Source organism: Triticum aestivum, chromosome 3D (assembly GCF_018294505.1).
Source record: "Triticum aestivum cultivar Chinese Spring chromosome 3D, IWGSC CS RefSeq v2.1, whole genome shotgun sequence".
NCBI classification, from domain to species: domain Eukaryota; kingdom Viridiplantae; phylum Streptophyta; class Magnoliopsida; order Poales; family Poaceae; genus Triticum; species Triticum aestivum.
In genome coordinates, this window is record NC_057802.1 from 12,767,509 (window position 1) to 12,779,920 (window position 12,412).

Below are 12,412 nucleotides of genomic sequence, written 5' to 3' on the forward strand. Positions count from 1 at the left end.
CAAACTTTTACCATCCACTAGTACAGGTGTGGGTGGTCCGATGTGTTACGGTTTGTCGCACGTGCATGATGTCGTCCATGTGCTTGATCTGCTAGACATCAATGGAACTAACAACATGGTCATGTGCCACGACTGACCAACAACATGTACGGCGTCATCTTCATGTGTGTATATGCACAATCTTTCTCTCTCGTTTTACACTATCGTAAATACATCTTCATCTGAGTATAACGCTGCAGCAAAACTAGTGTGCGTACGATAAACTATACTTTGTTGGCCCGACAGTCATACGATGACGATCAACCCAGCTGTTGTAGCGGTTTGTCGCACGCACATAATATCGTCCATCTGCCAGATCTGCTAGATAATAATGGTGAAGTGCGACGGCTTAGCAGATCATCCTACGTCGTGAGGCTATATATATTCCGGCCAAACGCAGAAGCGAGATTCGCAAGCCAGCCGTAGAGGCAAAGCAAACTAAGCAGCCATGAAGATGATGACATGCATCGTCGCTAGCATCCTGCTGATGCTTTCACTGGAGGCCTCCCTTCTGGTCGCCGGCCGCCCCTCGGTCGCCGACGACGTGGGCTCCATCCTCCTGCCGAGCCAAGGCAAAGGTACATACGTATACGGTGCATGCATGCAGAAAACTCATTTCTACAGTTCAGTCAGTAGCTGCTACTACGACTAGGGCATGAATGAAGGAACTAACGACAGGCTATCTCGTACGTACTGGCTCGATCGTTCAGGTGGTGGTGGAGGTGCAGGTGCGGACGAGGAGTTCCAAGCAGCAGCAGTCAATCGGGGGAGGCAGCCGTGGAAGTGCTGCGACCAGCCCATATGCAGCGGGTGGAAGTATCCGGTCTGCGAGTGCGCGGACGAGGTCGACGAGTGCGCGCCCACCTGCAAGTCCTGCGTGCCGTCCAAGGCGAACGCCACCCGCAAAGTGTGCGAGGACACCTTCATCGGCAAGGCAGGGCCCGGGTGCACGGAGAAGCCATGGAAATGCTGCGACGAGCCTTTCTGCTCCGGTGAGGACCCGCCGACGTGCCACTGCGCCGACGAGGTCGAGCAGTGCGCCCCGACCTGCAAGACCTGCCTGCCGGCGCTGCTTCACCCATAGACCCGCCACATGTGCTTCGACTTCTTCCATGGCTTCCCAGGGCCACAGTGCAGGTACCTTCCTGCCGACGACGCCGCCGGCGGCGGTAACTAGCACGCTGCGGTCGTTTCCCGGGCGTGCGCTCCACTGAAATCGCCGCGTCCGTACTGTTAAGTAGTAGTACCTCACAATAATTGGATGCTAGCCTCTGTGTGTGTGTGTGCTGGTGAGGCAAACCATGAATAAGATGAGTCGTGCGTATGGTGTACGTACGTGGCAATGTTTGATTTTAAATAAATGGAATGTTTTTTTATGGTTTCACTCGGTCTCACTATTCCGTTCTTGCTGAAACTATTTCCGAAATGAATATAAAACTCGGATTTGCTATCTCTAGTTTTTTTTTCTTTTTTTAGAAAAGGAGGAGGACCCCCGGTTTCTGCATCTGGACGATGCATGCAGCCACTTAATTAATTATTCACATAAGACCTTACAAAGTCATACAACAGTAAGACTAAAGCCACCGTCTAGGCAACATCTGTCGCTACTCCTATCCAGTTGATGAAGGGATGCTGATAGTCTGGGCCTAATACAAATTTGCTATCTCTAGTAGAAGCGACAAACAATCATTTTTAAATTGACGTTTCGAACCGGTCACTATGGACACTGAAATTGGATGGCTATCATGTGTGCTTGTCACACAACGATGAATTAGACGCGTCGTGCATATGTGCTGCGTGGCAATGCTTAATCTCAAATAAAATCAATGGTGTTGTTTTTGGGTTTCCAGCTATTTCTGAAATATATACAGAAATTGATCTTTGTCATTTTAAATTCAAGCGAGAAACCATTACTTTCAAATCGAGTGTTAGAACATTTCATTTTGGATATTCAAATCGTGTAAGTATGGAAGGATAAAAATATTTTCATCCATTTCCATGTTGCTACTGGAAACAAATGCCAACATTTTGGACAACGCATCTGTGCATGTACGTACAAAAGGAGTAGAGCAATAGTCACAACCAATAAAAGCGAGTTCGGTCTAACGCATGGGAAACAAGTGCCAACATGGAGCATTATTTGGCTGGGATCCAAACGCTCATGAAAAGTCGCATATGGAGAGTTGGTGATGGAGCGAAAATTAATATCTGGAATGATTGTTGGATACCTAATAGTGCTTCTAGGAATGTGATAACAGTCCGGGGAAATCAGATTCTTACGAGATTGAATGAACTCATTGACCCATTGATGATTATGTAGCGGATTCTGCAAACTCTACACCATCAACTCACAGATCATTATGTAGCCTGGCACTTAACAAAAAATGGAATTTTCTCTGTTAGATCAGCGTACTATAAGCAATGGGAGGAGATGTATGCATGGAGTGGTCAGGCTGGTAGCCCACATAGTGTATCATCATCACACCGGGTTTGGAAAAAGTTATGGAAACTCAAAAGTTGCAAGCAAAGATAAAAAAATATCTTTTGGAGATGCCTTCACAACGCAATTCCTTGTTTCTGTGTTCCGGCGAATCGTCATGTTGGGACCGTCGCACAATGCCCAATATGCAAGGGAGCCGTGGAGGATGTGGCCATGATTTATTCAAATGCAACCGTGCCAGGGCGGTCTGGGTGAGTTTAGGGATCGAGCATGAAATAATGGATGCTACTCTGGTGGACCGATCAGGAGCAGGTGTAATAGAATTTTTCTTGTGCAACAAGGCCTTCGATTGCTTGTATTCTAGTCCAGTTGAGAACTTGAGATGCCAGAGTTGCTAGCTATTACCTGTTGGTACATCTGGTCGCAGCGCAGGCAATATGTTCGCGGCGAAGCAATACATGCCCCTGACCGGACGGCAATGGCAATCCAAGCCCTGGCTCTAAATTATGTACGTGTTGCTAGTAAAACAATGTCAATGCCCAAGATGAATAAGTGGTCGGTAGTGTTAGCGTCCCAGCAGGTTCTTAATGTTGATGCCTCATTTTCAGATGAAGATCACAAAAGCACATTTGGTGCTGTTGTGAGAGATAACCGAGGTAATTTCATTGGTGCAAGTACGGCAAAAAAATTTCATGTTGTGGATGTGGTTTCTGCGGAAGCAGCGGCTCTACTTGAAGGTCTAAAATTTCTACAAAGTTTGGGGGTGCAGCAACGTCCTTGCGAGGATGGATAATACTGTGGTGGTGGATGCTCTTCACTTAAACGAAGGACAATCAATGGTGGCAGGACCTGTGTTAGAAGACTGCAAAAGATTATTAAGAGATTTCGGGAAGGGGTATATTGAGCATTGTAATAGAGAGTCAAATGTACACTCCATCTGTCTGGAGGGATGCACCGCCTGGTTTTCTTCTTAATTTTTTAGCAGATGATGTAACTGTTATTCGATTAATAAAGCTAGCCTTGAAGGCCTTCTCGTCAAGAAAAAAATAAATGCCAACAATTGTTTTTGAATAAAAAGTGGATGAATGTTTACAGAACTCACGAAAACGTAGGGAGAGGAAATCACGCCACAGCCCGACGTGTTCCTTAAGAGCATCTCCAACAGGCACGCAACCACGCGGCGCGCTAAAACCTATTTACAGCACCGAAATAGTGGTTTTTTGCGCGCAGCAGGGCGCTGGCTCCAGCGGCCGCTGCAAAATATGGCGTGCACGAGCAGCATCAGCAGGCGCCCTAATTTACAGCGCTCGCGAGCAGCCGGCGCTTGCAGATATGATTTTACATGTCCGTTTTGACAATATAATGATGTTTCAAACATTAAACAAATGTGCAAAATAAAGACATATCATAGTTCAATTGCACGGCATAGTTCAAAATCGCCCAACCAAGTTCATGACATATAAAAGTTCACAGAAACAAATGTCACATCAACAATCAAGCCACATCACCATCTCGCTTGTGACGGCGGGCGGCGGCACGACGCCACCCTGCGAGGTCGTCCGTGGCGGCATGAAAAGGCTGCGTGCGAGACCTGTGCTTGGAGGAGGGCCGTCGGCGGCGAAGCCGAAGGCCAACCCCGCGCTAGGGTTTGCGGCAGCGGCGGAGGGGTCGCGGGTGTAGGGAGGGGCGGGGGGGGGGGGGGGATGTCAGCACGGCCTTCCATCGGTCAAATTTTGTCGGCGGTGGCGCGGGGCGGGGCGGGGCGAAGGCAGGGCGGCTGGAGAGGTTGCTGGCAGTTGGCCGCGGGCGCTCGACGTCCAGCGCGCGGGAGCGATGCAGTTTTCCTCCGTGCGCTAAACCCATTATACCGCGCACACGTTTTTTGCGCGTCTGGTGGAGCGCCCGTTTCGGCTATGCGCGCGCAAAAATGGCGTTCTTTCCAGTGCGCTGCTAAGATTGTGCGACTGTTGAAGATGCTCTAAGTGATTCCGTCCTGAGACGATGCGACCAAAAAAATAAGATTCTCTAGAATAGCTTTAACAGTGCCTCTAGCGTCCATCTCCAGACTCTGGAAAACTTTTTTGTTCCTTGCGTCCCAGATTTTCCAGAGAATGAGAGGGAGCATCCGGGGCGGACAGAAGAAGGCAGAGTAGCTGGCAAGGTGGTGGTGAAGAACTCGGCAATAGGGGTCAAGTCCGACAGAATACCGGTAGCCTGCCACACTCTGCGGGCCGCCGGACAGGTGAAGAAGAGGTGGTCACAGTCTTCCGCTGTGTTGTTGCACCTTGGACAGTTGTCCGAGTTCAACATGTGCTTCTTCCTCATGTTTACGCGGTCCAAGTAGAATAACCACCCGAAGATCATTACCTTCTTCGGCACCCTGGATTCCCAAACCAGGCTAAGAACGGGGTCAGTGAGCTGTGTGTTAAGTGTTGCGTAGGCGCCGCGCGTGGTGAAATTTTCACCATTAAGCAGCCTCCTTGTGTGCGGCTCCTGAGAGGTAGATACACCCTGCAACAGAGAGTTTAGAGAGGCAAGTTATGTGAGCGTAGTAGTGGTTAGTCGATTACGAAGAGCAAGCTCGATCCCTTCCTACAAAATAGTGGCTACCATGGCATTTTATTTTGTGTGGTGGGAGAACAGTGCAGGGTAAATGACGGCTTCAACATTTATGAGTACTGACTGAAATAACTATTCTCAAGTTGCCTGAGCAATAGTCACACCTAATAAAAATTTGGCCAATCCAACCATCGGTGAAAAAGGCGATTCCGGTAGTGCGTGGTGTAGTCCAAAACAAAGAAAGCAAAACATGAGATAATCTTGAGCTTACCAATTACTACTTCCGTCCGGGTTTATTGGTCCTTTTGTATTTTGTGTCTAATTTTAACAATAGATTTAACTAACAAAATATGAATGCATGTCTTGTACATAGTTTACAATGATGCTATTTTTGATGACATGCATTAACATTTTATCAAATAAATCGTAGGTTAAAATCTAGATAAAATACGAAGAAGACCAATAAACCAGGACGGAGTAGTACCAGTATAGTGCTATGGCAACTATACAAAATTGGGTTGTTATAGCTGTGTGTGTGGAATGTAATTACCGGTCGTAAGAATTGGTGAACATCGGAAGAGAGGCGCTGCTTTGTTTCAGGCTTTTGACGAGGACGGCATGCAGCTCATGTTGTTGCCCCTCGCTTTGTCTGCAGGCTACAGCACCAGCACGAGCCTATATGAACTAGATCGAACCAACAGCCTTGAGAAAGCAAAGCGCACAAGGCAGGCTAGCTGATAAACGCAAGCACCTCCACATTTACCATGACAAGCACTACAAATGCCACCGTGTTTTTCAGCATCCTAGTTTTTCTGCAGGTGTCGTGCGCCGTACCGAGGCACCCCGCTGAAGGTAAGTTCGAGCATGCGTTGTACATGCATGTATATGTGGGTAATTTCTATACTTATTTGTGAATGTAAATCAACATAAGTTTTTGAGTGTGCAAGTCAGATTAAGGTGATCTCATCTTGCTGTCCGGCAGTGTCCCCTATGAACACTGCCTACCTAGAGCATCTCGTGCCTTAAAACGCCTGCAAACGTTCAGACTGACGCGTTCGGATATTTTTTGCCGTTCAGCGTGGTGGCGCAAACATTCGCCGACGCGTTTGGTTCCAAATTCCTGCAGACCAGACACAATGTCAGGGGAGGTTTGTGAGAAGGGGCGGTGGACAAGATGACGCAGAAGCTCGAGGGCTTCATGGACCATAAGGAGGAAGCATGTGTCAATCGCCATGACATCAAGGAGGAAAGGAAGACAGAGATGTTTGACATCTTCATGGCGGTGACGGAGAAAAAGATCAACCTCGGAAATCAAAAGACAAAGCTCGAAGAAAAGAAGACCAAGCTCGAAGAGAGGAGGGTTGAGCCGCTCCCGCTTCAAAGGAAACCAAAATGTTGGCCATCAAGATGGACAGGTTGGATCCCGATGTGGCAAAGGTCGTGCAAGCTGTCCTTAAAAAGATATTGAAGCACTTGCCGACAAAGGTAGCAGCAGATGCTGCGGAGGAGCCATCATGAGAGTGATGAGGGCAAAATTTACACGGACCGGAACTGTTATGATTGGGCGCATGTAAAAGTTAATTAACATTCGTTGTGTTTTGGTTGTAAAGATTGCATACATATGCACTTTTATTTTCTCATAACATTTCTATTAATCAATATTTGCATTTTCCTAAGTTCGCAAAAAAAAGTTCATGAACATTTTTTAAAACTCATGAATTATCCGAAATTTTATTTTATTTTATATACCTGACCATTTTGAACTTTTTTTTACAGATTTAATGAGAATTTAAGAAATTTAATACTCTGCGATCAAGTGATCTCAGGTGGTGGGCCCCTTCCTCGCCTAATTCCAATTATAAACCTCCACATTTGCACGTTCCCGCCCCATAAGGCCGTAAGCAAAACCCGCATAACAGGCCCGGAAGAGCAGAAAGTTGAAATGGCTCCTCAGCTGAGATGGTTGTTTTGTACCCCCATACCAGTCTACTCTCTGTCTAGATCATTCAGTTTGTGTCAAGATTCGTGCTATCCACAAATGTCACAGACACTGAAAAGCAGATAGCTGAAACAACTCCTCGGTAAAAACTTGGCAGATCAACTATACACAAGTATCACTCATTGTATAATTTTTTTATGAAAGATGAATTTTTCAAAATTCAAATTCTGAAAGAATTGTATCATTTTATAAAATTCATGTTGCGTAAAAAAATCCAAAACTTTTCTGCACATGATAGTACTTGTGTGGTAGCACAGGATAGTACTTGAAATTTTTCTGCAAATTTCAAGATCAAATGTTCTTGTTTTTTCAGCCAGACATCCTCATTCCATTAATTGCTCAACGGAAAGATAACAAAGTTCTTTTATTTGTGGAAAAAAGGAGAGATTTTCTTGCATTAACTTTGATGCAAGAATGGACGGGGAGGATAGAGGGTACAGTCGTTTGCCTTGCCTCTGTAATTCTTCCTGTCCCCTCGTTCTATTAGCTACTGACTGTAATAGCTAGAGAGGAAGTGATGTGTGACAAAAAAACTTGGGTCGCGTGAACACGCGCTCCACGTTTTGTATTGCCATAGGCCAATTCTCTATCTAGTTGACTGTTGGGAGATGATACGACCAGATCCAGTTTGGCCGCCGATTGAGTCTGAGTCTCTCACTGATTTACTAGATTAACTAATCCCTTGGTCTATCGTGCATCGAGTTTAAACACTAGTGCTGAAACTAGTACTGATACTTTTATAAACCTTTAGATAGAAGTTATTAGTGGCGTCCCACTAAAGTAGTAATACACCCGAAAATCCAACTCTAATATCTGGTCAAAATAGCAGTGATGAATAATCTGCTGCCACGCTATTGATATCCTTCTACTAGTAAGGTGCTGGCTAAGACTCCATCACTAGTTTTTCTTAGGGTATCACACCACTAGTAAATGGGACCTAGCAGCAGGCCTGGTATATATTATTATTAGTGGGGTGTTAGATAAAAGTCACACCACTAATACACTAGTTCCACACAATGACTATTAATTATGTGAATCTGCTGATGGGTCCATGAGCATGCCAAAGATCCAGGATTACTGCAGCCATAGCCGCTGCCTAAGCAAGCATGGGAAATGGTCACTCCAGACTTCGTTGAAGGGCTACATCGTTCGGCTTGCTTCTCATATGTACTGGCTGTTTTCGACAAATTGAAAAGGGACTACCATTTCATACCCCTCACGCATCTATGTACATCATTGCAAGTTGCTCAAACATACTTTGTGGACGTTTTCAAACTGCGGGCAATGTCATCTGCACTATTGTCAAATAGAGATCATGTATTTGATACTTGGGTTTGAGGCTCTCTGTTCAAGTTATCTCGCACTAAACTGAGAATGAGCATATTTAGGCATCCGCAGACAAATGGTTAGACAGAGCGAGTTAACCATTGTTTTGAGACTTATCTTCATTTCTTTATCGGTGCATGCCCATGTAAATGGAGCCAATGGTCGCCACTGGCTCCATTCTGGTACAATAGGTCGTACCCAACGGCGAGCAAGACGACACCCTTCTTTACTCTCTATGAACATCAACCATGATACTTTGGATCTCAGATATACACCAGTCCTTCTGGCAGCAGATCTTCATACCTTGAACGCAATACTAAGCCAACATCTTAACATAGTAAGTAATTTCTTGGGTTTATGCACTACGTGGCAATCGTGGTAAAGTCACAGAGAATAATTTCTTGTGTTATGTACAAAATGGTAATAGTGGGAGAGTCACAAAGTAAGTAATTTCTTGTGTTATGTGTTGTGGACCTGTGGTACGAGTGTTCTAATTCTCAAAAGTTCAATCAACACACAAAAATCATGGAACTTCGCATGGTGTCATGACATGACCCCTAGAGGCTATGGTAAAAAAATGATAATGTTTCGTGAAAGTTTTCACGCAGACTGCTTACAAACGGGACCATCTCTGAGGAAGAAATTAGGTTTCTAGAGGGAATGTGTCAAGTTTGCATGTGAACCGAACACTACTTTGTTGGTTGACCTTGAATTTGTTTTCCACACTCAATGTGGCATGTGGGGTTTCCGTTTGAAACCCTTACACTTCGTCCGAGAGTGTTTGATTTCTACATGAAGTGCATCAAATGCTGCCATAATTCTTTTAAATTTTACCACACTCTACATGCATCTTATGTAGACACCATGCTAATTTTCATCAATTTCGGAGCTCGTTTGAGTGATATGTTCAATGAAATTTTGTTCTTACCTTTTTAGTGGGCGGTAAATCAGTTAATGCTTAGAAAATAATAAACCAACTTAAAAAGTTCTCAAATTTGATCATGGGGCTTCTAATGGTCTGTGTTAATTATAGAAAAAGTTTGAAGTTGAATTGATTTAGTAAAATTAACTCCAGTGTGGCAGGTGGCGGTTTCCGCTCGGAACCCTTACACTTCGATTTTGTGATGTTACTCCTTGATCTATTTGTACGTAACAGCCTTCGTAAGAAAAGAATTCGTGACATCAGGAGTGAGGCGCAAGCACGGCCTCAGCTGCCATGGCGAGCACGACCAATGCCGCGGTGATTTTCGGCATCCTAGTTTTTCTGCAGGTGTCGTGCGCCGTTTCCAGGCACCCCGCGGAAGGTAAGTTCGAGCTTCGACAGAACGTTCCGGCGGTGATGACGGTGAACGGCTTCCAGGAAGGAGAGGGGGGCGGCGGGCCGGCGTCTTGCGACGGCCAGTACCACAACGACGATGAGTTCGTGGTGTCACTGTCCTCGGAGTGGTATGCAGGCGGGGCACGGTGCGGCAGGACGATCCGCATCGTCGACACTTTCAATATCGGCATAAACGCCCAGGTAGTTGATGAGTGCGCCGGCTGCGACAACGAGGTGGGCGCCTCGTCCCATATCTGGAACAACTTCCATCTTGACACCAGCCTCGGCCAGGTGGACATCAGATGGTCGGACCTGGACTCCTAAATCAAACATATGCATGCATGGTGTCGGTCGATCCTTCAGCTCCGGCTGGTGATCACGGTGGATCGAGTTATTTGCTTTCAAGTTTCAGGTTGAAGTCTGTAACTGGGATATGTATGAATCTCTTAATGTGTCAGCGTTATTTACTATTTGCCCGACCGTCTAAGAGGCAGAAGTAGCTGAATAATAATGTGATAAATTACGTGCTCGTATGCATGGTGTATGTGGGTAATCTACTTATTTGTAACCATTAAGCAGTGTAAGTTGTAGCTCAGATTAAGGTGATCTCAGTCTCAGCTCGTTGTCCCTTTGAGCACTGCATACCTAGGGCATCTCGTGCCTTAAAATGCCTGCAAACGTCCGGGCCGACGTGTCAGGATCTTTTTTACCACCCAATGTGATGGCACAAGCATTCGCAGACACGTTTGGGTTCCAATTTCCCGCAGACCTAATGCAAATCCGGGAGAGGTTTGAGAGAAGGGGCGGTGGACAGGATGACGCAGAAGCTCGAGGGCTTCTTGGACAATAAGGAGGAGGCATGTGTCAATCGCCATGGAACCAAGGAGGAAAAGAAGGTGGAGAGGTTTGACATCTTCATGGCGGCGGCGAAGAAAGAGATCAACCTTGAAAATCAAAAGACAAAGCTCGAAGAAAAGAAGACCAAGCTCGAAGAGAGGTGGTTTGAGCTCGCGGCCGCTTTAGAGGAAACCAAAATGTTGACCATCAAGATGGACGAGTTGGATCCCAATGTGGCAAAGGTCATGCAAGCTGTCCTTGCAAAGATATTGAAGCGCTTGCCGACAGAGGTATCAGAGGCAGAGGCTGCAAGAGCCGGCGACAGAGTGATGAGGGGAGAGGCATGGACAACTTGTCTGAGTGGGCACAATTTACTTGGGTTGAAACTTTTATGATTGGGCACATGTAAAAGCTAATGAACATCCATTGTGTTTTGGTTGTAAAGATTGCATAGGGATGCACTTTTATTTGCTCATAAAATTTGTATAATCAGTATTTGCATTTTCCTAAATTTGCAGTTATTTTTAATTCAGGAACACTTTTTATAACTTGTGAATATTATCTAAAATTTAAATTTTTAAATACTTGACCATTTTAAACATTTTTTATAGATTAAATGCACAGCTACAAATTTAATGGAAACTGCACGATCAAATGATCTGCGGGGGTGGACCCCTTCCTCGCCTAATCCCAATTATAAACCTCCGCGTTTGCACGTTCCCACCCCGTAACCCCGCTTGGCCTGCAATCCCCTGTATATGTAGCAAAACTTACATCACAGACACGGAAGAGCAGAAAGCTGAAAAGGTTGTTTTGCACACACCCTCCCCACCCCCCCACCCCGTACCAGTGTATCATCTATCTAGATCATTCAGTTTGTGTCAAGATTTGTGCTATCCACAAGTGTCACAGATGCGAGAAAGCATAAAGCTAAAACAACTCCTCAGTAAAACTTTGCAGATCGACTATACACAAGTGTTATTCATTGAATAAAATATTTTTGATTTTTTTTTTATAAATTTGTCAAATTTCATATTCCGAATGAATTGTATCGGTTTTAAAAATGTATGTTGTGTTAGAGATACGGCAGGCAAATCAAACGACCAAGAACGAAAACAAGCAGGAGACACACAATTTTACGTGGAAAACCCCTCCAACACGAAGGAAAAAAATGGGTCCCAGCCAGCAAATCTTCACTATATCGGGGGAGGTTACAAACGCCGGGGATTTACAGCTGACCAACTCATCCCGTGCGGTGGCTTACAAAGAATATATATATATATATATATATATATATATATATATATATATATATATATATATATATATATATATATATATATATATATATATAATATAGGTGACCTTAGTCAATACTGATCGGGCCTCGCTCCGTTCGCTCGTCAGAAGTTAGTCTTTATCTTTATAGTTGAATTTGGATTATAACATAACATCTTGCACTAAAAAAATCCAAAACTTTTCACGTTATAGTACTCGTGTAATGTTGATCTGCAAAGTTTCGAGTTTAATTGTCTTTCTATTTGAGGGAAACAGAAAACATAAATTTTCTTGCATTAACTTTGATGCAAGAGTGGACGTCAAGGATAGAGGGTACACTCCTTTGCCTCTTTCACTACTGGAATCAAGGATTTTGCCATCTGCCAAAGACCTTCTTTGCCGTCTGCTAGCAGACGGCAAAGAACTGGCAGACGGCAAAGAAGGTCTTTGCCATCTGTCATTTCTTTGCCGTCTGCTGGCAGACGGCAAAGATTCTTTGCCATCTGCTGGCAAACGGCAAAGAGGGGGGGGCTTTTTTTTTTGCGGGTAAAAAAACCGTTGCCCCCCACCTCCTCTATCTCTATCCCCTCTCTCTCCGCCCCGCCCCTTTCTCTCT

The 12,412-nt window shown here is 45.1% G+C and overlaps 2 protein-coding genes across 2 annotated transcripts; both read left to right on the forward strand.

The window, feature by feature from the left end:
• The first annotated feature begins 473 nt into the window (after window positions 1-473).
• Window positions 474-1,232, forward strand: LOC123073763 (Bowman-Birk type trypsin inhibitor-like). Its single transcript, XM_044496802.1, has 2 exons — window positions 474-617; window positions 750-1,232. Exons 1-2 carry the CDS (start codon window positions 488-490, stop codon window positions 1,121-1,123), a joined length of 504 nt encoding a protein of 167 aa, XP_044352737.1. The 5' UTR covers window positions 474-487; the 3' UTR covers window positions 1,124-1,232.
• An 8,347-nt stretch (window positions 1,233-9,579) lies between these two features.
• Window positions 9,580-10,005, forward strand: LOC123073764 (putative ripening-related protein 7). The gene has a single exon (XM_044496803.1). The coding sequence runs from the start codon at window positions 9,580-9,582 to the stop codon at window positions 10,003-10,005; it is 426 nt and encodes a 141-aa protein (XP_044352738.1).
• Window positions 10,006-12,412: the final 2,407 nt, after the last annotated feature.